General features: G+C 39.5%; 1 protein-coding gene across 1 annotated transcript; it reads right to left on the bottom strand.

Annotated features, from left to right (window-relative positions):
• Positions 1 to 1501: 1501 nt before the first annotated feature.
• ism2b (isthmin 2b) lies at positions 1502 to 27064 on the bottom strand. Its single transcript, XM_042503713.2, has 6 exons — positions 26355 to 27064; positions 14773 to 15024; positions 11077 to 11410; positions 7355 to 7492; positions 7163 to 7231; positions 1502 to 6387 (listed from the first exon to the last, which is right to left on the bottom strand). The coding sequence occupies exons 1-6, from the start codon at positions 26463 to 26465 to the stop codon at positions 5870 to 5872; spliced, it is 1422 nt and encodes a 473-aa protein (XP_042359647.1). The 5' UTR covers positions 26466 to 27064; the 3' UTR covers positions 1502 to 5869.
• Positions 27065 to 27148: the final 84 nt, after the last annotated feature.

The following is a 27148-nucleotide window of genomic DNA, read 5'->3' as shown; positions in this document are numbered from 1 at the left end:
ATTTCTGACTCGCAGAAGCGAACTGAACTCGTAAAGAAAACCAGCGATGGATTGAAAACACACAGACGATAAAACAGAGTAAACTGAGGAAATGTTTGATGCCGCAGGTTCAAACTGTGACTGTGAACACGTGTTAGAGAGAAAACTGACTCCCGTCATCGCCGCGTTCAGGATCTGCTCAATGTGGAAAAGGTAACGATGAATAATTGGAGCCACGTGCTGCACATTACTCCTCATCAGGGCTAAAACTCAAAACCACAAACGGTGTTTACACTTTATTAAACAATTTAACCTCACAGCTTCCAGCAGCTCGGCTCTGTGGACTCACCGCTGAGCGACCGTCTTCACTGCAGACAGACAGGTGAGACTCATCACAGTAACGAGGACAAGTCCCATCAAGTGTCCCAACAAGTGTCCCAGTGACACAGGACTTCAGCTGTCTTTCATTTTAAATACATCTGTGATTTTCCTGCTGTGACGAGGAAACCTTAAAGCACTTTATAAGATGATGAATATTTACATAAATTCAATATTTGACCTTTTTTCTGTAGACTAACGTGGAAGTTTCATCCTGGTTTCCTTTGTCAAGAGGTCAGTGTAATTTTTCCATTGGATTTTGGATTATAGCAGAAAAAAACCCCAGAAATGTAATTTTGCAGTTTCTAAAATAAAAGTTCTGTGAAAGACTGTTCTTTATTAATCAGAGGCTGTTTTTTCTGATCTTCCCAAAAGCTACATATATTTTTTTTAGTTTGGAAAAGCACCAAAAAAATTTAAAAGGAAAAAAAGTCATAAAAGAATCACCAGAAATGTTTTTTAAAAAATCATTAAAAAAAAATTGCCATAAAAAACACCCAAAAATCTTTAGAGAAAAGAGAAAGACAAAAATCTTTTTTAAAACCAAAAATAAAAGAAAAAAACCCACAAAGAAGCTTAAAAGGAAAAGTTTTTTTATAATCTCCCAAAAAATCTCCAAATTGTTTTAAAGAAAAGCAAAATCAACAAATTTTGCTAACAATAAAAAGCCGTGGCTCCAATAATCTGTCTATAATTGTACTTCACTAAATGTACTTAGTTCTGCCACTTTTTACAAAAATAGACTATTTTTCCAACTCTAATCAATAAATTTTAATGACATCATAGTATTTTGTTCCTACTCAGTACTAATTACTAAAATTTACTTAAAAAAAATCATAATTTAAAAAAAAAATCTTTTCAAAATAGAGCTTGTTCACAAAAAAAAGCTTCATTTCTGGCCGGTGCTGGTACAGTTTCTCCTGTTAGCTTCTTCATATCGAGGCACTTTGCGCTTCACAGGAATGCTCGCTGCACTGTGCCCGTCTTGTTGGAGGGAAAAGGTGCGGAAAAGTTTGGTATGTCAGCCAATAAAGAGCCAGTTGAGTTTGCAGGAATTCGGCTCGACCGTACGCTGCTTTGCTTGGCTCCGCTACACAGCGCGTCTGAGGTGTGGGAGAAAGCAACGACACATTGAAAAGTCGGATGATGAATGCAAGGTTTCTTTATATATTTCTTCAGCATAATTGCAACAACATATTCAACGAGCACTGCAGTACAAAGCAGAATGAAACACTTGACGTCGCTGTACGAAGTGATGCGAGGCGAGTGGTTTCCCTTTTGATAACGGGTGCCTTCATTTCTCAGTCAGATTAGTGCACCATGTTGAGACATTTCAAAGCAAACTTTAAAAATAAAAAGAGAACAGACAAATAAATACTGTACAACACCATATATGTAATACTAGATTCAGAAATCACAAAAAAAGATCATGCTTTCCTCTGAACACTTGATATTTATGCACTTTCAAAGAACAATGCAGCATTTCTGGCCAGTTTCCCTTCACAACAACACTATCATCAACAAACATGAGTACATTTTGATAAATCTTTTGTTTATATCTATATATTTATATATATGTGTGTATATATATATATATATATACATACCTTAAATAAAGTGCCTTCCTTAAAAATCGGTGATTCCAACATGTAAATGCGTGTTTGCATAAACACGTCTGGAAGCAGAATTCCTGAAAAAAGGTTTGGAGCCAACATCCACAGAATCAGACTGGACAGGAAGAAAAATTCCCAAATTACACGAAAGATTACTGCCACCACGTTTTAATGAGGTGCAAAGTTTGAACACTTCGAATATCAATTATTGTTGTTATTATAATTTTTTTGTCCACCATTTTGACAAACAGGGTGGTGGTTTTCTTTTCTAAATGATTTGACATATTTAATAGCACAGAATTTAAATTAATTACTATATATAATAAACGTATAGGTTATACATTTATAAGGGTGTAATGCTATTTTTTTTCTCAGAGATCGTATAAATAATGGACGTAGCTAACGTGGACGTGACAGGTTGGTGTGTCCTGTCCTGTTTTAAAGCCTCAAATTTGGGATTTTAAATTGTCAACATGATCTTTTTTGGAGCTGAAAGTGACCATATTTTGACAAGATGCTGGAGAAGCTTAATTCATGAGCATGAGCAACTTTAAGCCTTAACCCTTTGGAACCTGAGCAAATCGGTTTGATTTCCTTCAAAAACACAGAGGAAAGGCAACACGCAACTAAACAAGACGTGGCCCAAAAATATATTATAAAAAAAAATATATATATTAAAAGTTACAAGAAAATTCCCTGAAAATAAGAAAGAAAAAACAAAAAGAAATGGACATAGAAAAAAATGCTATATATATATATATATATATATATATATATGTGTGTGTGTGTGTGTGTGTGTGTGTGTGTGTGTGTGTGTGTGTATTTTTATTTTTTTCTGGACATTTTTCTAACTTCACTAATTATTAAAAATATTTTTTAATAATCCTCCCCTGTTTTTTAAAACTAAGTTGGTCATTGTCTCTCCCCCATGTTTTCAAAATAAATCATAAAAGTTTTCTCAGTTTTCAAAGAGTCGTATAGCTTATGAAATGCATCTGAAAACTGATGTGGATCTGGTTTTAAAGGGTCAATAAAATGTGAAAACTGAATCCAAAATCCAATGGAAAAATCTGAGGGTGGCAATCATCAGCCTACAAACTAATATCCCTGCAGCACTTTATGAGGACACGGCGTGAAAAGATGAACCGAGACGGCGACCATGCAAAGAAACCTCAGACGCTCAGTTGATATTTTGAAGCGATATTGCCGATCAGTGCAAACGCCAGAGATCAAGATTCACCAACAGCTAATCAATAGGTCAATGCAAACAGCTGGATTAGGGTGTGAATTATCTAGAGTTAGTTTATATTGTGTTTTAATCTGTCAAAATGATGGACAGCCTTCAAATTTTCTTCGACTGAAGGCGACTTCTGTTTCATTTTCTTTGCACTTTGTGGTTTCTGCTACAGGTGAGTACGTCCATGTGGCCTTCACCTGTTTTTGTTTTTGAGCAGGAATGTCCTTTCTGTCCAGTCCACTTCTGTACATAAACCCAAAGACCCAAAGCCAACAGCTTAAGCAGCAATGACATCTTTCCACCGCACACAATGCATCAACAACTCTTCAGTTAAAAGGGTTCCAACTGCTTTCTGAAACTGCACAAAAAGCATCACCTGTCCGTCGATTACGCTCCGGATCCGAAATCTTTACCCCCAAAAACACTTTGTTCCAATAGCGCTCCGCCGTCGAGGTAAAAGAACAAATTTATCATGGTCAGTTAGTCCCCCTGAGAACATCGTAGAGATCTATGAGCTCAATCTACTCACTGCAGAATTTAGTTTTGCTTGTTTTTTTTCCTACATTTGCACCGTAGAGACTTAGGAGGCTGGATTTACTCAGGCACCAACAGTCTGATTTTTAACTCTTTGGCACCCAGATCACACATCGTCCTGGCTGTGAGGAAACACATGAGATCAATCTGTGTGACAAAACATTTGAAACGTTTAAAAAAAATAAAAAATTCTCGTAATTCTCACTAGCGAGCTCGATAACGACAGCAAATCTGTTTAGCTTACCTCTCTGGCTGAGGTCCCAAATTCCTCTAACATTGTTGATTTTAGTGTCTCCAAAGATGTGAACGCATGCGGCATCTTTTGTCTTATTCCCCTTTTAATACCTGAAGGATTTTAAATTGTAGCAGCATAGACGGCATATTCATCTGTTGGACTCTTCCCACGCATGTTAGTTTCACCAAAATAACCAGACCACATCCGTACGTTTCCTAAACCACAAACAGGATGTTTACCACGTGTTGCTATCGTCAATCACAAGCGCTCGTGGGGCCAGATGCATAAAACTTTGTGTAGATTAAAACTGTGTAAATGCACAGAGGCAGAAATAGTTTTCATCCGTCACATGTTGCCGCTTTGTCACTGAACATCGACGTCTACATATTACGCTCTAGGAATCCGTCTGCGTCTGCTGTTTACGCTCCGGGACGGCGCTACAGTGATGCCAACAAAAACACACGGTGTGATTTACGCGGCATGTGGTTATGTTTGGGCAACAAAAGCACATGGCAACCGACGCCGGGACGTCAACAAACACACATGCTGGCACGGATGGTTAGAAGAAAATACTCCACATGATCAAATTAACCCTTTGAAACCTGAGAAAATTGCCCTGATTGCTTTCAGAAACGTGGGAAGAAGGCAATGAGCAACGAAAGAAGAAATGACCTGCTCTACCAACCAGGCGCCCCATGTACAGCTGTCCCTCCACCAATAAAAGGCAAAAAAAAGAAATAAAAAATGACCAATAATAAGAAAAAAATTTGTTTTTTTTAAGTATTGCAAAAAATCCTGAAAATTTGTACAAATTAAACAAAACAAAACGAAATTAAAAAAGACTTGGAAAAAAAGTACTTAAAAATTTAGTAATTCTGTAACTTCATTTTCAATATGTTTTTACTATAATTGTAGTTTTTACCTAATTATTTTCCCCTCACTTTTTTAAAAGTATAATTTTCTATATAATATATAATTAATAACATTTGTGAATCATTTCTTACCAAGTTGATCATTTTCCCTTTTCCCATGTTTTTGGTGAAAAAAAATCAGCAATTTGCTCAGGTTTAAAGGTTCAAATACTTGTGAAAGGCATCGGAAAGCAGTACAAGAAAAAGGGACGTCTCTGGATTTCAAAGGGTTAAACGATCACCAACAGAGAGATGAAAATACATAAAAATAAAATGTGTTGCTCATATATAATTTAAGATTAATTTTATAAATGCACCTTTGTTGACATTTTACAGTAAAAGCTGCAAAAAAAAAAAAATCTGTGAAACTGGAAAACAATCTTGAAACATTGTTTTCTGTCTCTAAACTTAAATTTAATAACCTTTTTTATCATATTTCCTGCAGCGCTCTCAGCTAAAACTGTGCCGCTCTGAAGAATGTGTGAGGTGCTTCTCACCACATTACTCCTTCATAAATACCGGTTTATGTTTGGGAAAAGACGTTGGCTTGTTTTTTTCTTTTGTGTGGACACATTTATGCACCTGGCCCCTGGACACCATCAGAAACAGCCAGCAGGTGGACATCACGCTTACACGCACCGGGAGAGTGAATATGAGGAGAGAGAGCTCGATGTTACGCCAGATGTGGAACAAACTGGTTGGCGAGCGATGGGAGAACACTGCATTTTTTTCCGTTCTTGTAATTCAGTTCAGTTCCGCTGATATCGGGACACGGGGCCTAATCCTAACTTGAGACAGCCTCACTTCACCGTCAAACCTTAACCCCAAAAAAACCTCCCAATCACACGTGTGCATTTCGTCACGTGTGACGCACGACGCGTGGTTTACGTGGAATATTTCATGACTTTTTAAAGTAGGCAGTCTCCTCTCAAATTAGGATTGGGCGCTCTGACTCTCTGAGTGAAGTTTTGGCTGTGGTCCCTCAGTACTCCCTCGCCTCCTCCAGTTCGTTCATGAACACGTCCTCGTGGGGGTTTTCCGGGCAGCTCAATCCATTGTTTGGCGGCCGCACGGCGTGGAAGCGACTCCAGTCTCCCTTGCACAGGATCCAAGGCAGCACGTCCACTTTGAAGTGCAGCTCAGGTGAGAACTCGGTGCTGATCAGGTTAGGCGTTCCCGCGCCTTTCCCTCGCGTGATCAGCCGCCCGCGGTCGCCGTAACAACAGTGCTGCGCCGCCAGAGTGGACGAGTCGCCGGAAAGCGCAGAGCGCATGCAGTTATGCGCTGAAGGCTTGTAGATGTCCAGGCGCTCCTTGGGGCCGCTGGCGTCACGCCAACGAAACTGCCGGCCGTGGTTCTCGTCGTAGACGCTGACGACAGTGTACGCCACCTCGGGGGGGTAGGAGCAGGGGCAGCTGGGCAGCTCAGACAAGACCTGGTGGAGGTACCGCTGGAGGAACTCGCTCTTACAGTTGAGCCACTTCTCACAGCTGTCCGCATCTGTCGGAGAGAGGACAGAAACACTGCGTGAAGTTGTGTCATTGGCAGCACGAGAGAGTCGCCGAAATTCAGGATTGTACGGTACGAACAGCTTGCAGTTAATGGGTTAATATAAGGCTGGGATGCTCAGCCTGCTTTGATCAGGGGCCACTTTTGTCAGGGTTAGGGTTAGATACACGATTTTAGGATTTTAGTGTATTTCGAGGATTTTTGCACGCTTCCAGGATTTAAGGTATTCTAGGATTTAATGATATTTCTAGGCTTTGCGGACATTTCTAGGGTTTTAAGCTGTGTCTCAGATTTTTGAACAACAAAAAAAAAAATCGACAAAAATTTGAAAGACAAAAAAAGCCAAAAACCTTGAAAGATAAAATGCCTTCCAAACCTAATGTCTTAAAAATAAAACTTTAAAAAAAAAAAAAAATCCAAAAAGTTTAAGCTTTCTATGAAAATCTCCAAAATGAATTATTCTTTAAAATATTGAAAATGTTTCCTTTAGTTTATGACACTTCTTGGAGTTTAGGACATTTCTAGGATTTTATGACATTTCTGAGATTTTACGACATTTCTAGGATTTTAGGACATTTCTTAGATATCAAGACATTAGTGTCCTATCGAGGACATCTGTCGGGGGATGCGTTTATATGCACTCTGGCACCTTATGTATACTAAAAGTACAAAAACCATTCCCAGCGTGAATCACTTTATTTTTATGAACTGATTTTTATGAACTGTGTTATCGTGTGCTGTTACAGAGAACTGTCAAAAAACTCACCTGTCCCAAATGGCTCTGTGCCGTTCTCCATCTCGAAAGGGAAAGGCTCCGCCACAGTGTTGACATCACCTAAAAAGGAGAGCAGTGCATCAGCTGTGGATTAAAAACCAGCTGGGAAAGCAGAATAAAAATACCTGAACACTCTGGCCTTCGTCTGTTATTTTGATCTCTTAAATGTGAATATAATCTCACCAGGACACGGCTCCAGGTCACACTTAGAGGCTTCTGTCAGAGTGCAGGAGTAACCGCAGGACTTGGTCCTCTTCCTCTCACCGTTTCCACAAGTCACTGAACAGGGAGACCAGGGAGTCCACTCGTCTGTCTCCTTCTCTGTGGAGACAAAAAGTCAAACATACTCACAAACAGCAGAAGCTTTTGTGCTACATAATCAGAGTTTATGGTTAGGTTTAGCATCAGACATCATGGTTTTTGCTTAAAATAAGTGCATTTGTTACCAAAATAATGTCACATCCTGTGACACACATCACAAGCTTTTTTTGTTTCACACGAGACACAGACGGTGAGCTCCAGGGTGGAAAGTCCGGAGTGTGTTTGACCCGCCTCCCGCCCACAGCTCACCCTTCGCAGATTTTCTCACTCGTTATACTACTGCAGCTGTGCATGCTCACTATACACACGGCATATCAACATAATCGTCTTCGCCTTGCCTTGCCTGATGCTTGTAGCTACAGTTTGATTGGCTGTCTTGATGTGAGTTTAAATTTTTCAAATTGTCACATCCTGTTGTTGCACTGCCAGCTCGCTCCGCATTGCGAATGAGTCGTTTCCAACACACAATGAATGGGAGTAAATTTATGGTCGCAAATAGTCACAAATACATCAGACACAGATGCCTCTGTGCATGAGACCGGGCTGGATACTTGCACATTTTGTTCAGCAAGATAACCTGCACACATAAACATCACTTTTATGATTCAGGGAGCGTAAATGCAATCACCAGAAGGAAAAAAGCTAACCTTAGGCTCTAAACAAACTCACGTCACATCACAACTGTGCTGTAAAACCATGTTTGGCGTAATGATACTCTGCAGTCTCATTTAGCCACTTGTTGGCACATAGATACTTCAAAATTCATCGAGGTTTTTACTGACATATTTTATGTAATAAAACAAAACGTGAAAGTCTCTTCTGTTTGCGATAACCACAGACCTTATTCAAGGCATCCAACTTTGCAACGAGGGAACCAGGAGAGCTAAAATGCTCATTTCTGCATTTTAGGACTCATTCCTGCAGAACTCTATTGGAGAAATTATGTGAGAGTATGTAAGAGGAATTCAAAATGAAGGCGTGGAATTAAATTTACTGTTGCAGGAGCTCTACATCATGCTTTCTGGCACAGATTACAATTGTTAGATGTTCTGTATTTGCAGCTTCAAAGGGCTGATTAAAATGATAAATGCAAGAGGACAAAGACCTGCAAATCACAACAGAATACTTCACAGTGAACTCTGTGTGTGTACAGTCTAATCCAGAATAAGCGTTCAAAGTTTCTGTCTCGCTCCAAATAAATGATCATTTTCTCCAGTCCAACCTTTCCCATGCAAACCCATATTCTTTTTCAGAAGGCCTCAGTGAAATTAGAGAGAGAGAAGCTGTGCTGTGGCTGTCCGCCTCCGCACCATGTTTCCTTGTGGTGTTAATAACACTGAAAACAAGTCGTTCTTGATTAAAGGCGAGGTGGGTGCAGAAATACCAGCTTGGGTGTAGCGAGCACCCAATTTGACTTTGTGGGCGCTGCCAGCTCGCCATGTGGCCACACGGGAATGAGGTCTCAGGAGAGTCTTAATTACAGAAGAAGCTGAAGCAGACATCCCTGATTTATGTTCGCGGAGTCTTTAGATGTGACCACTTAACAGGCATTGTTGCCCTTTGCTGCCTCGACGACATGCACAGTGGATAAAATCTATATATTGGCATGACAGATGAAGAAGTCAGAGAGTAAAAAGAAGCCACCTGCTACCAGATTTAGAAATTACAGAACACATGGTTCACACACATTAAACTGGACAAAATTTTAAAACTTTTGCATGACTTTTCAAGGATAAATAATAACATTTTCCTTTTGGAAAAGCATGCGCTTTCCTGTATCCTCACGGTTCTTTTCTACACACTAACTCAGGAGAGTCTCCATAGTGAATGCAGCAACACTACGTCACATATGCAGGGTTCCCACACATCAACTTCAACAAAATTTCAAATCTTTTCCATGACTTTTCAAGGACTCAATTTTTTTCTTGTACCACTTAACCAGTGTTTTTCAAAAATATATGGTTCAAGCTGTATTCCAACATAATTTCAGCCTCCCACATGATGCATTCAAGCAGGAATGTGAAAATCCAACAATAATGACTGTTTTTACAGTTTCTGTTTATAACAAATGGTGTCATTTTGCAGATTTTAAGAGAAAGCATGGCTTTCAAAAAATGTATGGAAAAACAAACCAACAAAAAAGATCAAAAATTTTAATTTTTCTATAAAAAATGCAATGCAACAATCTAAAAAGAAAAAAAATATAGAAAAAGAAAAGTAAAATTCCAAACTTTTTGAAAGAAAACACACCTTCCAAATCAGTTTTCTTAAAAAAAAAGTTAGGTTTCCTATAAAAATTGCCCAAATAAAGACAAGAAAAAAAATTAAAAAATGTTTTAAAGCAAACATGCCATCCAAATCCATTTAAATTTAAAGTTGTATGCCCCTAATCAAAAGCCCAAAGCACTTAAACACAAGATAAACAGAAAATAAATTCACTTTTATGTTACACTGATGTTTCTTGATTTATTATACACAACTCGTTAATATGATTTTTCCAAAACCTCAAAGGAATTTTTTTTTACCAATTCCATGACTTCTCCAGGCCTGTAAAACCAGACTGTGACTTTTCCAGGCTTTTCGTGACAGTGGGAACCCTGAATAGCTTGTGCTGCAACAACAACAAGGCTTTAAATTGGACGAGTTAATCTTACTTAAAATATTCTTGGAACCAGAGAAGCTTCAAAAACAGATCAATCATGCACATATTTGTATGTATGGGAAACTCTGAAGAATGAAAGGCTGTGGTGAGCCCATGACTGCGCTCTGATCCAGCTCGCACACACTGGCCGAGCCCATCACACGTTTCTTTCTTCCTCTCTTATCCGTCTTTCATTCATGCACACCTTTCTCTGTCTCTCTAATTATTTACTATCTTTACCCCTGAATCAGCGGTCTGTGCAAACTGAGACACAACATGTTTTCCCACCAGAGAAAGGCAGAATTAAGAGAGCTGTAAAAGTTATGCAGAGCCCTGAAAGCCCCCCGAAATTCTTGAACTGGCTCAAAAGGCCGAGCCGCAGAGGGCAGCGAGGGCCGCCGGGGTCTGGGGGGGGCCCGTGGGGTCCCGGGGGAAAGGATGAAAGGGCCGTCCGAATGGCCCCTGTCATACTGTGTTCCAAATCTGCCCTCTAATTGTCCACAAGCAGAGGGCTGTTTTGTCCCAGGGAACAGTGCCGGCCGAACGCTGCCATTAGCGAGCGCATCGGACCCATCTTCAAAAGGCGGGCCTCTGCGACCAGCACGACCAGTGTCGACTTCAAAGTGCCCATAACCCACAATGTCCTGATGGTCGAGTGCTCATGCTGCCTCGCATGCTGGTGTCGTTTGTTTCTCCCGGACTGTGGAGACGGTTATCCTTTCTCTCTCCGTCTCTCTCCCTCCAGACATGTCTCTGTCTCTTTTTGATATGATAATTTCACTGATTACATTTCCACACTTTCCCTTTTTGCATTTTTTTTTGTTTTCAGTGAAACCCACAGGACACATTTTGGTCATTTTTTTAACAGCCGTAATCACTGATGAAGTCATATCTAAAATAGCTGTACCAGCAGACGCTGAGTGTAACACTTGGCAAACCTTACCGTAGTAGCTCTGCATTGGATCCCAGCCTTCGTTCCAGCGCGTATCCCAGTCTCCGCCCACTCCGCTGGGTAAGGGCTCTTCGCTGCCGTAATCCAGCGAGTAATCCTCCTCCTCCTCTTCCTCGCCAGTTTCCTCCACGCCTGACCGGCTGTTGTTGTCCTCGCTGGAATCTGCGTCGGTGTAACTCCAGAAAAGGGGCCAGAAAAGCTTCTTGCCTCCGAGCCAGTCCACTGTGGAAGAGGGCGAGGAGGAAGAGGAGGGTAGCCAGTCTTTTTCCTTCGCCAGATCCATCTCCACCTCCATCTGAGGGTCGTCCACCACCTCGATGGTTACCTGCGTAGAAAAAAGAGACTGTCAATCTGAAGTAATCCAAAACTGATGTGAGTCAATGATATGATGTTGGAGAGCATCAAACATCTGTGGAGCTGAACGACTCTCTCTGACTCTCCTGAGAAACGAGCTTTTGTTTAAAAGGCTTTTTAAATTCCTCCTATTACGCCTGTACGATAAGGTTGGCATGTCATCGGTTTCGGCAGGTAACAGCTTAAAAATAAAATACACGTTGAAATTAACTTTTCTGCCAATATGAAGGGCTGACAAGATGATGCTTTACTTTAGTGGGTTAAAATAGGTCAAATTGGTTTTTGGCTCCAGATTGTCTCAGGGAGAGAATCATCCAAGACTGTTAAAGTGGGATGAATTTTACAGGTTTGTTTAAAATTGATCACAGAGGAATACATATGGCATGTTTTACATGCAACCTGAGTTAAAGCGGTTTTATTATTTGGCCCAGTGAATGAGTGCATTTTGAAAAGCATATTTTAAATCTCCCACCACCGTGATAAGAGCAGGCTTCAGCAGTGGGCGACATATCGAATATACTCGACACACGATACTGATGTTAAATACTAAAATACAAAACTACTGAATAACTGCAGTTAACAATAAAGATGAATTGAGAAGCTACTGTCAGATAATAAAGGTGAATACACTACTGTTATAATAATATTTAATAAAATACGGTCATAAGGAAGTTCAATAAAGTACATTTATAATGAAATCTTAAGAAAGTATTGTTATAATGAAATCAAAGCAAGACCTATGGTGCTTTTATTTTGAAGGCTCCTCTCAGGCAGGATGTGTCAGTGTTTTTTACTGTGGACTGGAGGCTTCTGGTCAACAGTTGGATGTTAGCGTTAGCAGAAACCTTTAACCGTGAGGATTCATTCACTATGAGCGGCAACAAACTAACAGCTCTTCAGTTCAAATATTACTAATATGTGCAAGTCGCACTGGTGCTCCGTGATTGCAAAATGTGACTAAACAGTCACAGTTTGGAGCTCTGCAAAAGCCCTGCTCTGTGTGTGTGTCTGTGAGGCAGAGAGCTATAGGAGAGAGAGCGAGGGAACCAAAACGCCAGCGGTTTATAAAAACGATGTGACAATTCATATTTGATGTTCGTTATAAAGTCATTTAATATATACTGTACGTGGTATAAGCCGCAGTACCTCAAGTATATTTGATATATCTCTAAAACCAAGATGACAAAATGCCATGACTTCCCAATTTAGAGTAGTAAACAGTGACAAGTGATTGAACTGCTGTTGACTTTGCTTTTGACGTCAAAAAAATATGAATATTCTTGTGCAGCTCGAGTCACAAGCTCTTCTAAAGAAATCAACTGACTCAAATCTGCGGAGAAGTTTTTTCAGCAAACGAACCCGTTCCCCAGATCAGCCAGCCAGACGTGAGCATGAGCATCCAGCCAACCAAACGATTCTCTCAGGGAGCGAATGTGAGCTTTTATTCTGGATAACTACCTCTCATTACCTCGATATGACTCATCCTAGATGCTGCAGCGCTTCAGCTGATGTGAAGACCAGGCGAGACTGCAGGGGGAAAACCTTTCTGAGATTTCTTTGTGAAATTAATTTCACAGTTGGGAATGTATGAAGATCCGATGCTTTCATTTGTCTAAGCTGAATATATCTTTTGGTTCAGATTGCGGTACATCTGGCCTATATGCTGAGACATGAAAAACCCATCAGACATTTCATCGGCTCCTGCGCTCGACGTAGACGCAGGCCGGCGTCATTATGGCCCTCTAACCACATCCTGATTACACTGACCAGAGCTGGAGAGGATAACTGCCCTGAGATAAGTTAAACAGAAAAGGTTTTTGGGTCAGTTTAGATGGAGATGATGAGGACTTAATGGCTAACACTTATGATTAGAGAGCCTTTTTCTTTCTTTATTACACTTTAATTAAATAGTAGCAGAAAAAGATGCAGCCTTGTTGCTAAGATCAGAGATTTAATTACACATTAAGAAGATAAATCATTTTGTGCCCTAGTTCTACTGGCATAAATGGTTTTAATTTAACACATAATTTACCATCTATTGGTGACTGGAGACAGGTTTGCATTATAGATTTGTGCAAAACTTAAGCAATCTTTTCGAAATATTGATAAAACACAATTGCAAGATGAACACATTTCAACTGAGTGATGTTATGTAACTTCTCTCACGATGTTATGCATCGTATTAGCCGTCATTATTTCCAATCAAAAGTGGTGTAGGCCTCCCTATTTTCACACAACTAGTGTTATAATTGACCATGTCATTATGGTTAATCGTGTCTCTCATCCTTATTTTTCCCCTTTTATTGTACTTTTGTACCTAACTTTATTAGTTATGTTTTTCTGTGAATCGTCACGTGCACATTTATTTTGTTGTTTAAAATTTAGTTATTCGTAATGTAAATGGACGTTTTTCTACTGTCAGTTTGTGACTGTGATGTTTGTATATTTAAAAAAAAAAAAAAGGTGGCGTAGGTGTGTTATGGGGCCATGATGGAAAGGCGAGCCCCTTATACGTGGGAGCGTCCACGCATGAGGGATTTCTGGGAGCTGATAGTCCACGATTTCACAGAGGAATTGTGGATTCAAAACTTTTGGATGAGCCACTCAACTTTCTCAGAGTTATGTGATGCAATAACAGCTCTTGTAGCTCCTGCTGCATCCTGAGGGAGCCAGTTCCTACTGACAAGCTCACAGACATGGTATCATGTGACCCAGAAAAGCCAAAAAAGTGTTGCTTTTTTGAATCACCTGAAATACCAACTCATGCGTTGTGCATTTTTTTCGTAATTAAAATGTTTCCATTAGGCATATTTTATATTTGCAATTTCAGTTTGCACACTACTACTTCATCTATTTTACATTCAGAAAAAGAAAAAAAAAAGCTCATTTTCGGCATACTGACACATTCCTGTTATCAAAGTCTAACCCTATTGTTGGAAGAAAAGCCTCAGATTATGGTAAAAGCAAGACTAATCCAAACTCTGTTTAAACAGTCCATGGCGGTCTGTGACAGCGTGGCGGTCTGCACGCTGTCCATCTCTCCCCTTCTCCCATCTGACCTCCTCGGTTCTACACGAATCTCCTAAATGGCGTATGTGAACTACGAATCGCGGATATCCATCATTGTGATATCCATCATTGTGATATCCATCATTGTGAGAACCATATTATTTTGTTTATTATTTAACCAGGTTGGCCCCATTGAGATTAAGATTCTCTCTATTTCTGTTTGCACTGTCTGAGGGTTCATTTAAACCTGCCTTGCATGAAGAGCTTGTTTTTGTATCTTAATCCTGAATAAAATACACTCTGACCCTCGCTCTCCAGACTCACCTGTATGTTTGGGTTTTGTGAGTTGATGTCAGCGTTGGCCAGGTCTGGAAAGTTCTTGAGATCCAGGATGAAGGGTTTGGTCTCCTCCTCGGGCTCAGGCTGTGGGAGAACGCCAACAGAGCGATGCTGCGGGTGGGACCACCTCCTCTGGTGGTTGTGGGGCTCCGGCAGGAGACTCTGGACCTGGTTCTGCTGCTCCAAAGCCTCAGGGGCGTATTGGACCCCACCGCTGTGAATCTGGTGGCCATGACCCTGAAAGTACGAGAAAAGACACAAAATGAAGAGTTTATCTGGAGCGGTGATCCAGCAGAATGATTTACGAGAAGGGATGGGAGGATATGTGATTTATCAGGGATCGCAATAAAAACACATAATAAATTACAGTTGATGGAGAGACAGAAAAATGGATACAGACGGACGGAGAGACTGAGTTTTCTTCATTTTATAGCAGGATAAAGATCGAGAGTGACATAAAGTTGCATTGAAATCTTATACAGGTCTCATGTCTGTTCAGACTGAGGTCGCATTTTACAAAAATCAGATCTGTATCTGATTTTGAACCACATAAAGTGGCCCAAATCTGATTTGAACAGATCAGATTCCATGTGATTTCTGCTTGTCATTAAATAATCACATTTGGGGAAAAAAATCAGATTCAGGTCACTTTGGAGTTGTGTTACTATCTGGCTGAACCCGGACGCTCGTGTGTCACGGCGCCCCACTGAAAAACAGTTAACATCTGATATATGTAAGATAATAAAACTTGTTTTGCGCCAAGTGCAGCAATTTGCCAAAATTCTTTTGCCATTTTTGGCCGTTTACACTCATGTAATACATCCTCAATTGATACATTGTCTTTTTACGTTTGCTAAAATATACTTATATTCTTTCAACAGGCTGTTTGTTCCACAGTGGTACAATGTTGTCTGAGGGCAACACTTGGACAAACAAACTTATAAAAATTTTAATTTTTCAAAAGAAAATTGCATTTTGAACTTAAAGGTTTCTTGATTTTTTTTCCCACTAGTTTTTTTATTCAATTTCATTCAAATTTTAAACAATAATCCTTTTTCGCTTCTTACCATTACGGTACAGTTTTGCATCTCAAAAAATGTACCCCTAAAGTAACATTTTTTTGATAATTTACTGAAATTATGTTTACTTAGCCTATTTTATGACACACATGTGCAAAAAAACCCATTACGTGTACCATAGAGGGTTAGGATGCTTGACGTGTGCATTGTGCAGCTGTATTATTCAGGTAATAGGGCATTGGATCAGGATTTGGTAATACATTCAATATCGAAGGACTTGGATCTGGATAAGGGGCAAAAAAACTTGATCAGGACATTTCCACTTGCCCATATTGCGATTACATTTCAATTATTTGTGCAGTCCTATTGTATAAAAAAACAATTAGTGCTCTGTTTCCAGGAAGAAACCTTGAAACCATGTACCACTCCGTAGCGTGGTCAGCAATTCCAAAAAGCCCCCGAGGCATCCGACTAACCAGCCAAGTGACCAACCAGTCGTCGTTCATTTCATTCTTTTTTTTTCCCACAACAGTCATGGCATCCAGGCCGTGGACAAAGAGGGGCCTGTGCCAGAGAGATCCTCTTTTAGCTTTAATGAGAGGGCCTGGGAGGCGTGGGACCCCTGGGCTGGTGCGAGCGTGTCTGAACCTGCTGTGCTGCCGCCACTACGGACGCCACTTAATTTAACCTCTCAGGTTTTACAGTTGGTGAGCCCAGCAGGAGGAAATGTTGATCTCTGAGATTAATGGTGATTAATGGCGACATAATAACGGCGGAGAATTGTAGATTTATGTTCTGTATCTGGAATATAGTCGCTGAAAATGGATTTTTGGTTGGTCCCATTCTACAGTCTGTTTCATGTCTAATAGGACACATATCTGTTTCATGCCCCACACTGGTCAAAACCAAAATCCAAACCCTCTAATGAACCCATGTTCATGTCTTTATTGTCCCGAATATGCTGAATTGGCTGACACATGTGACTGGAGCGGACGTGGAGATTTGACCGAGCCAGTTTGCGGTCTGCTCAGAACAAACCGTTTGCAGTCGGAGGGCTAAAGAGGAGAAGAAATGTCTGAATTAATGACCAAATGGTTGATGATCTATACTTATGGCCTCTGGAACAGGCCGTACTTTTCACTGGCTGCCTGCGATTGTCGCCATAAAGAAGTTATGTAGTCGGGCAAATTCAAGCATGTGAACACATAATGCCTGTTTGGAGCAGGAGCCCGTCAAGCATGATAAATGATGGATGAAGAGAAGTTGGCCCCCTCCCCAGATATATGTAAACTGGAGCTGACAAGAAGATAACCTTTTTGGAAAATTCAGCCTTTTTCTCTGTTATTCTATCAGCTGCAAATACTGTAAGTGAGTATTTAACATATTGTTATACATGCAAATTGACAATTTTTGCCTCGATAACAACATCTACTTACAGCAATGCACTGGATTTCTACATGCTGTACATAAACGACTGCAATTTTTGGCTTAATTTAAATATATTTGATATTGTATGGATTTTTAGGGCAACATTGTATGGATTTTTAGGGCAACATTTTGCTTATGATTTAAGTTTCTCCTGTATTAAGCATCGGATATAACGTAAACACAATTTAAACACTGCGCTGATTAGTTTATCAACAGAAAAACAATCAGCATCTTTAATGATAATTACTTTTTCCAAATATTTTTCAATTAAAGATCGAGCAAATTTTCCCAATATAGCTTCTAAAGCTCCTTTTCTCAATTTAATGTCACGTATCTTATCACAGTGTTGTATATCTGTAAATGTTGGATTATTTGTCCAACAAAACAAGACATTAAAAGATGTTTCTCTCTGGGAAACTGGGAGGGACATTTTTCAGTGCTGCCTGTAGATTAAAAGGTTAATTGATTAATAAAGACAACAATAGGAAGATTAAACAAAAGTGAAAATAACTCTTGACAGCAGCTTTAAGTGTTACATACGTTAAATACTTGGTAAACTAGCAGAGCTCAACAGTAATTTTGAGAAACTGGCTCTCAGTTCTTGGCTTTTCGTTGTCGTAAGTGGTAACCACTGTTCACCATTTAAAAATAACGAACACCAAAACGCTCATCCAAAATAAATACATTTTTAGTGTCTGTTGCATTGGTGATATTTGAATATTGCTGCCACAGTCAGAACCAAACAATGCTGCACATGAGAACGAGCGAGGAGCGCTGAAGCATTTACACACGTGCACACGTGCATCTGTTTGGAGAAAATGACGATGCAATTTAAGCTGTTTGACTGCGGGGTGAAAAGTTCGACCAACCGGTCAACATCCCGAATTAATGTGCAAACTAGGGCTGAAAAAAAAGGTTGAGGTATTGCTGCTTGTTTCACCTGCAATGTATTAAATAACTATATCGCGAACATCAAGTATAAATTGGCACAACGTTTTTTAGGTTGCATTCAGGCTCTCTCGCTCTCTCCTACAGCTCTCTGCCTCTTACAGACACACACAAAAATCAGGGCTTTTGCAGAGCTCCTGCAAAAGCCCTATTTAGACTATTTAGTCACATCTTGCAACCACAGAGCACCAGTGTGACTTGCAAATATTAGTAATATTTGAACTGGAGAGCGGTTTGTTTCCGGTTCACAGTGAATGAATCCTAATAGTTTAAGGCGCCGCTGTATCGGTTTAATTGTCTGCTAATGCTAAGATTCAACGCAGCAAATAATATCAACACTTCCGGCTCAAGACGAGCTGGGTCCTTCAAAAATAACTAAAATGACAAATCAATCAATTCCAAGTCCTCCAAGTAACTTAAAAAGTGAATTTTTTGTGCACTGTCCATTTTTAAAGATTTTTATTTTTCATAAAAATGCACCAATTTTTCACTGCCAATACCTCAAATCCAATGTGTAATGATTAGGATCTATAGCAAGAAACAATAAAGAAATAATACCAAAAACAGAACTGACATTCTTCTCTATGGGAGCAAATCAAGCCTCAGCTTCTCTCCGCTACACCTAAAATCAGGTGCTTGATATGAGATTAGATTTTGGAAATCCTCCAGTATGATGATCCATTTTACCCTATAACTGATCTGCTATTAAAATGCATCACTGTCAGATCTGAGCAGCTGTGACAATCTGAGACGCCGACACTCACACACATGCTGCAGCACCTTCACACTCCTGCAGACACACCAGGTCCAGAGTCACGAGAGAGGCCACATACTTTCACACCCTCCTCATCTCGTCTTGTTACACATCTGGATCCTGTATTCTCTCGCCCTGTATATCACTCTCCTCCTCCTCTCTTCCTCCCCCTCGTTCTCTCTGATCCCGCTCTCCTCCTCTCGGTAGTGGGGCGCTCCTGATCAAAGGCCCGACGGCTGATGGCATGCAGTGTGTTTAACAGGGAGACTCTCTGGATGCAGTGGGGGACCTCGGCCCGCTCTCGTCTCAGACAAACATTAAATCAACCCTTTTGGCAACACATTCATCCTCGTTTCACTAAACTGAACACGCTGGATCCATTTTGGGCTACTGTTGTTGCTACCAGTGGTGGAATGTAACAAAGTACATCCACTCAAGTACTGTATTTAAGTGTGAATTTGAGGTACTTGTATGAAATTTTTGAGTATTTCTTTTTCATGCCGCTTAATACTTTTAATCCACTACATTTCAGCGGGAAAACTGCACTTTTTTCTTCACTACATTTATCTGACAGATCAGTTACTTTACAAATTAAAGTTCTTATGATAAAAATCATAAGTAGATTTTATAAAATCCGACGTTTCGTTGTTAATTAATCTGCCAAACAGTTCAAACAAGTACAGCGCCAATGACTAGAAATCTATTTTTCTCTATTTTTCTTATATTTTTCTTTTTCTTTTTTCTGAGTTTTTTTGGGCAATTTTTTGGGGATAATTGTTTTCTTTTTTAAATAAGCTTGTATTATGGGGTGTTTATTTTATTTTTTATAATTTTGGGGTGTTTTTTATTTTAAATAATTTGAGTTTTGGTGGATGTTTTTTTCCTCTTTTTTTAAAATAATTTTGAGAGTTTTGGATTATTTATTTTTATTTATTTTTTATATAATTTTGAATTTTGTGGTTTCTTCTTTTTTAATTTTGAGTTTTGAGGTGTTTTCTAGTTCAATTAATGTTTTAAAAATAATAATGAGCATTTGGTTTTTTTTCTTCTTTTTATAATTTTGAGTTTTTGGCTGTTTTTCTTTTTTCTTTAATTCTTTGTTCTGTTTTATTTTTTTCAATACTTGTCTGCATTGGTTACTTTCACTCACTTTTAACATTTTAAGTACACGTTTCTGATTACACTTACTTACTTTCACTGAAATAACCCTTTCAGTGCAGGACTTTTACTTGTCTGTCTGTATTTTAACAGTGTGGTATTTGTACTTTCACTTAAGTGAAAGATCTGAATACTTCTTCCACCACTGGTTGCTACTGCTGATGGTGACACACATTCGGGTCAGGGAGACGGGCTGAGGGGCGACAGGGCTGAGGTGAGGGGCAGGGACTGGATCCGGGGGGGTTGGGGGGCAGGCTGGGAAGGCAGGCGGTGTGGCAGCGCTGATTTATGTGCCCGCAGATATCAAAGGCCTCTGCACTTGGCTGTTTCCAAACCATTACACAAGAACAATAAACTATGGGCGCTCTTTGATCGCCGTCTTTTTGCAAATGGAAACAGGACAACAAATGCATGCCTGGTGGAATCGGGGTGAGGTTGTGGAGGTCGGGGAGGGAAGTGGGGGTGCAAAACAGTCAGGCTAAACAGGTCCCAATATTTAGAAAAGAGGTCAAACCCTCCTCCTCCTCCTTCGCTGCTGAGAGATGGGGGTAAAACCAAAAACAGGAAATTCCACATTAACACAAAAAAGAGCCAACGTAAACAATCAGATGAGTGACACTTGACCCGAGCGGCAGTGTGAGAGATGCAGAGGGCTCGCCTTATTCTGGTTACATAAGCATCTCGTTACCCGCTTTACTGAGCCTCCCCTCCGCCTTCTCTCTTCCTCTGATAATCTCTCCTCTGCATCCAACACTTCCAGCAGGTCACAGGCGAAGCCACCGAGTCACCAGCCGCAGCCTTTTGGTGAATGAAATGAACATTATACAACAAGTAGTCCCGACCGAGCAATCTGATTGGTCGACGAGACATCTATGATGTACTCAAATCAGCATGACAGCGTCACTAAAAATATTACTCCGCCATTTCTTAACTGAAATGTTAATCAGCGAGGGGATAAGGAGCCTGCCAGAGCGGTGTCAGTGGATTTAAGTCACACAATGTCGAAAAATTACAGGAGCAATGCTGCTGAAATACAGCTCTAACTATGAAAACAGCCAGCTCACCAACGGTGTAAACCAGTGATACTCAACCTATGGCCCACTGGCCAAATCTGGCCCCTCAGAGGGTGCCAAGTGGCCCCCCCAACAAATTCACAATAAAAATAAAGTGGGAATTGATTTTGTACTATTAGGATAAATAAAGTGCCAGAGTGCATACAAAGCGTAAAAATAGGGTTTATTTATCTAAAAAAAGTGCCAGGGGAGGATCCCCCACCAACACAGGTCCTAGTCAAGCCCTAATGTCCTATAATCCTAGAAATATCCTAATTTGCTTCTTGTATGAAAGGTGCTGTTTAAATAAAGCCATTATATTGTCTTCATTATCATAATTATTATTGTTATTATTGTTATTACTATTATCATTATTGTAGAAGCAGTTGACATCCCGGAACCAAAGACAAATTTCAGAATTATTTCTGACAAGTGAAATCAAATCAAATAAAAATCCAAGAATTGTCCTAAAATCCTAAAAATGACCTAAAATACAATTGACGTCCTAAAATCCAAGACACATCCTGAAATCCTAGAAATGTCCTAAAATAATACAATGTCCTAAAACTCCAGGATTCTCCTTAAAATCCTAATCCTGCTGCAAGTGGCCCCTGGCCTGCTGTCTTTTTGCAAAATTGGCCCCCAAAGCAAAGCAAATTAAGTGTCTCCGGGTTTTGTGTATTTCCATGGAAACGGGAAACATCAGTCACAAAAAGCCTCATATTTTGAAAGCTAATTGGACTTCAAGATGAATAGATTTTGATGATATATTCCATTTTGTTGTTAATAGTTGTATAATCTCAATATTACACTCCAGAGCGTGCTTTAATATCATTTGTGGCGCTTGAGTGATGCTAACGGACCTCGGCGGACCACATCACTGTCGAGCCACAAATGAGGTTAAAGCGCACCCTCGAGTGTAATATCGCTAAAGTCACACGGCCACAGTGAGATTCTTTTCCTCGCTAATCATTCCCGTCTCCTCTTCCCTCCCTGTTTTCCCTCTCTTCTTCTTCTTCTTCTCTTTTTGCTTTGACATCAATCAGACGGATGATGAGAGAGAGTCCCAATAGGGCATCCATGGGAGGCCACACAAGAAGGGGAGTTCAAAGGCAAAAACTGAACCCTGACACAAACACACACAAACAGACTTTGATATCCAAATATGTCCGTGTGTAACACAAACATTCCCATACACACACACACACACACACACACACAGCGCAGCCTGTGTGCAGAGAGCGTCTGGATTTATGATAGCAGGGTGTGTGTCCAGTGATGGTAAACCTTACTATACATGGAGACAGGAGCGAAACAAAAGAGAGCAGCGCGCACTGATGAGGAATCCTGACGTCTCAGCGCCGTTAACTGACTGAATCATTTGATGGAAACTGTTTGAAAGAGAACTTTCAGTACGTTTACATGCACAGTTTAGTCGAGCTTCGGTTAGAGCTCGATTAGGCCATTTCATTGGACCTCTGTCCTGATCCCAGCATGAAGGCTGCAGGCGAGAATCAATTTATTGACGGAAGATTGTCCGAGGTGGCGATATGCCTCCTTTCAGCTGGTTGCTGTTGGACCTTCTTCTTGTTGACCTATTACATCACATCAAACAAGTTAATATTTTTTGGCGCTGCACATTTCGTACGTACTCTATGCTTCACTTGTTACTACGGCTGTGCATCGGGTGTCACGATTCGATTCAATTCCGATTATCATGTCAGTGATTCCATAATGCATCATGATGCATCATGCATCGCATCCTTAATTTAATATATTAATGCACTTGACTAATTTTTCATCAGTAAATACAAGCTGTCAGCGAGCTCCGCTCACACACAATTTAATGTGACGTTGCCACCAGGAAGTTCTCTTGAACTGCTGAACTTTATTGTCTAGCCGCTGCCAGAAAATCAACAAGCAATACTTCATAGCTATAATCAATTATGTGCTGTCACTGCATCGATACAGAATCGTCCATGTCCGCGTCACGATGCATCTTAGAAACGGCTGACTTCAACACCCCAATACGGCTTTTAAATAATATTATGATATTTTTAGGCTATATCACAATACACTAAATATATCTCGATATTTTGAAAAAAGTAGCTACTGCCATAAAATAAAGTTACATAAACTACTGTTATAATAACATTCAACAAGTATTGAAATTTAGTATTGTTGTACTAAAGTTAATTAGATAAATCAAAATGCAACCCATGGTGCTTTTATTTTGAAGGACCTGGCTCGTGTTGATGTTTTGTTGTGGACTTGAAGCTTCCTGTCAACATTTGGATGTTAGCAGATACTTAAACTGTAATGGGCTGGAAACAAACTAACAGCTCTACAGTTCAAATATTGCAAAGATTTCCGTGCTGATGCTCCGTGTTTGCAAAATGTTACTAAATAGTCGCAATTGGAGCTCTGCAGAAGAAAAACACGAAGCCTCACCAGCTCACTCCAACACTACCGTGTTTTTAGTGGTTTCGTTGACCCGAACTGTTTGTTTCGGAGAGGAAGAGAGCTCTGTGGATAACTTAGCTCCCGGTAAAAACCTCCGAAACATTGAACACTGAAAGAATCCTAACTGGGAGAAGTTTCAGCTGGTTGCAACCTGCAATCCTCACCACTAGATGTCACTAAATCCCCCTAAATTTCACACACCGTTCCTTTAATTTCACGCATTATTATGAATGTGTGTGCCTGTCCTGCATCAAATTATGATGTTTAAGTCTCCTGCTACTCTCACGATGTTCTCTGAATGTTCATCTTCTAAATATTTAAGGGAACGTGACCCAGTTTTTTTTCTCAATGTCCTTAAGACACTTTGACATCTTTTTTACCCTTAAAAGCTGTTGTTTTTAAGTACTTAAGTGAATTTTTGAAGTTCTTGTACTTCAGTATTTCCATTTTTTATGCTACTTTATACTCCACTACACCTCAGAGGAAAATATTGCACACATACTGCACTCAGATTAATAAAACCAAATATAATTAGCTAATAAACGTTGATTTATTATAATAAAGGCTACTATTAGTCCATATTAATGAAGGGGCTGTATTCAGCTATGGACAAAGCCATTTGGACATTTTAGTTAGCAAAGATGCACCAAGGCATTACGTTAATATTAGTTAATTATCTGACAAGAAAAGCTTGTTTTGTAACTGGCAGGTCAGATTTTATAATACTTTCACTGATATTAAGATGATTAGTCAACATCAAATCAGACAAAACCATTGGGACGTTTTAGCGATGCACTGGGACACTCATCTAGCTAATTATTTGACCTAAAAAACATTATATTGTCCATGGCAGCTGCGGTTTTATGTAACTGTCAAAAATGTTAAAATAAGGATTATTAGTTGATCTTTATGAAGGTGCTGTATTTAGAAATAATGAGAACAAAACTACTCAGACTATTTGTTACAAAATAACAGTTACAAAACATGCACCAAGAGATTAAGCTAGCTAACTATTTGACCCAAAACAAATTGTTATTTAGGTGGCAGGTGTGGTTTTATAATACTGTCAATGATATCATAACATTTAGACTCTTAGGACATTAATTAAGGAACTGTACTTTGCAATGAAGCTAACAAAAACCATTACGACATTTTATTACTGTTAGCAGAGACAAACCAGGGCTTTAGACGAGCTAATTAAATTGACCAAAAAAGTCGTCTTGCTAGCCGCAGGCGTGATTTTATAATACTGTCAATTATGTTTTTAAATTAATACATTAATTAATAACTTTAACGAAGGTCAAAGTTACTGTATAATACAGCTAACAAATGATAATGACATTTTACCAAAGTAACATTAACAAAAATGCACCAAAGTTGGCTGATTATTGACAAAAAAAAAAGTTTTGTTAGGCAGATGTGGTTTTATAATACTATAAATAATTTTCTGAAATTAAGACTTTTGGTTGACATAAATGAAGGTATTATTGATTGACAATAATTATATATATATTTTCAAAAGACAACGTTAGCTAAGATGCACCAGGGCGTTAAACGTGCTAATTAACAATATTTGACAAAAATAAATTAATTAATAGAACAACCTTTTTTTTCTTTTGAAAGCAGCAGGTGTAATTTTCTAAAATTAAGACTATTAGCTAACATTAATGACGGTACTTTAATTAGGAATAAAGCTGCTAAAACCATTAGGAACATTTTTACGACAGTTAACGTTAGCAAAGATGCTCCATTACACTAAGCCAGCTAATTATTTCACAAAAAAACTTCTTTTGTTAGCAGCAGATACGATTTTAAATACATCTGTCAATGATTTTTAAATAAAATTTAGACTATTATTTTGCATTAATAAAGATACTGTATTTAGCACAAAAGTGGACAATACCATGAGGACATTTTACTACAGTTAGCAAATATGCACCAGGGAATGAAGCAAGTTAATTATCTGACAAAAAAGTAAAGTTTAAACTAGTAGTCAACATTAATGAAGGTAAAAAGTTACCGTACTTAACAATAAAGCGGAAAAAACATTAGGATTTTTTTTTTAAATCCTTAACTAGCTTATTTTTGACAAAAATTCTGTTAAAAGCAGGTCTGATTTAATAATACTGTTAACGATATTTTAAAAAATTAAGACTATTAATTGATAATATTGAAGGTAAAAGGTTACTGTATTTAGCAGTAAAAAGGACAAAATCATTAGGACATTTTTTAAAAAGTTAACGACCTAATTTTGACCAAAAATGTTGTTAAAAGCAGGTGTGATTTTAAAATACTGTCAATAACATCCTAAAATGAACACTATTAAGTGACATTAATGAAGGTAAAAAATGTTGAACTGTAATCGTAATTAGCAATAAATCATTAGGGACATTTTAACACTGTTTCATTAGCAAAAGTGCAATTGCATTAAGCTAATCTTAGTTAATTATTAACCAAATAACTTGTTTTGTGAGGCAGGTGTGGTTTTATTATACTATTAACGGTTGTATAAAAGTCACATTTAATAAATGAAAGCAATAAAACGTAATAAAAAAACCTTTTTACAGCAGTTCAAGTTAGCTAAGATGTAGCAGGACACTAAGCTAAGCTAATTATTCAACAAAAAGTCGTTTTTTTGCAACAGGTGTGATTTTAAGACTTGATAGCTTTTTGAAATGTGCTGCTTTGGACTCGTTAAACTTCCTCATAAAGTCAATAAATGGTGAAAATGTGAATAAAACTCACCTTGTGGGCGACATTCTTGTGTCTGGCGGGAAACCCTGTCCCCAAACTTAAGACAAGTATCCACCAAATCACGAGCAGCGCGTGAAATCTCCTCGCGACCTCTTGACGCATCTTCAAAGCTTCCTGTGGAGATTTTTTTTTTTTTTTTTAAAGTAAAAGTACTTTGGGCGCTTTTCTCAAACTTTTTCTCCCTAAATTATCTCGTCGGTCGGCAGCAGCGGTGCTCCTGCGGCTCGTCCTCCCGCCTGTCCTCCGCCTGGACTCGGGACAGATGCACTTTTTGGGCTCGTCGGTGTCGGAGTGTCGCACTTTATGAAGATGCGCACCAGCGTCCGGAGCTATCCCGCGCGCGATCCATATCTGGCACCAGCGCCTCGCGCAGCAAGTCCGTGTGGCGGCTCGAGCTCCTCTTCTCCATAAAAAACCCGCCGTTTGAAGCTTTAAGTAGCAGAAACGAGTTAAATACCCCACGCTGAATCTCCCCGTCCGCACCGGCGCTCATTCAGCCTCACTGTGACTCATCCCGCCGTGGGTGGGTGGGTGTTTTCTTCCAATACATTGACATCTGGAGCTCATACTTTTTTGCTATCTGTCTGATGCGTTAATCCATTATCCAGCTGAAGTTCATCCACCGGTTCGGCTGTGTGTGTTTGTGTGTGTGTGCACCGCCCAGCCAACCGGTTTCGGTAAACTCGCCTTTTACGCACGCATTCAGGAGGTGGATGCTGGAGGAGTTGGGGGTGGGAGGCTTATTGCTCACAGCTGTGTGCACAGGGGGGAGCTGCACGGGCCAC

Source organism: Plectropomus leopardus, chromosome 16 (genome assembly GCF_026936395.1).
Source record: "Plectropomus leopardus strain MGB_pleo_1.0 chromosome 16, ASM2693639v1, whole genome shotgun sequence".
NCBI classification, from domain to species: Eukaryota; Metazoa; Chordata; class Actinopteri; order Perciformes; family Serranidae; genus Plectropomus; species Plectropomus leopardus.
The sequence above is the reverse complement of the archived record's forward strand: the minus strand, read 5'-3'. Positions and strand labels throughout refer to the sequence as shown.

Coding starts and splice junctions, on each gene's coding strand:
- ism2b (XM_042503713.2), bottom strand. CDS start 26,465: ATGCGTCAAGAGGTCGCGAGGAGATTTCACGCGCTGCTCGTGATTTGG. Junction 15,025..26,354: donor ACAAGAATGTCGCCCACAAG/GTGAGTTTTATT, acceptor TCGTACTTTCAG/GGTCATGGCCACCAGATTCA. Junction 6,388..7,162: donor CACAGAGCCATTTGGGACAG/GTGAGTTTTTTG, acceptor TCTCTCCGACAG/ATGCGGACAGCTGTGAGAAG.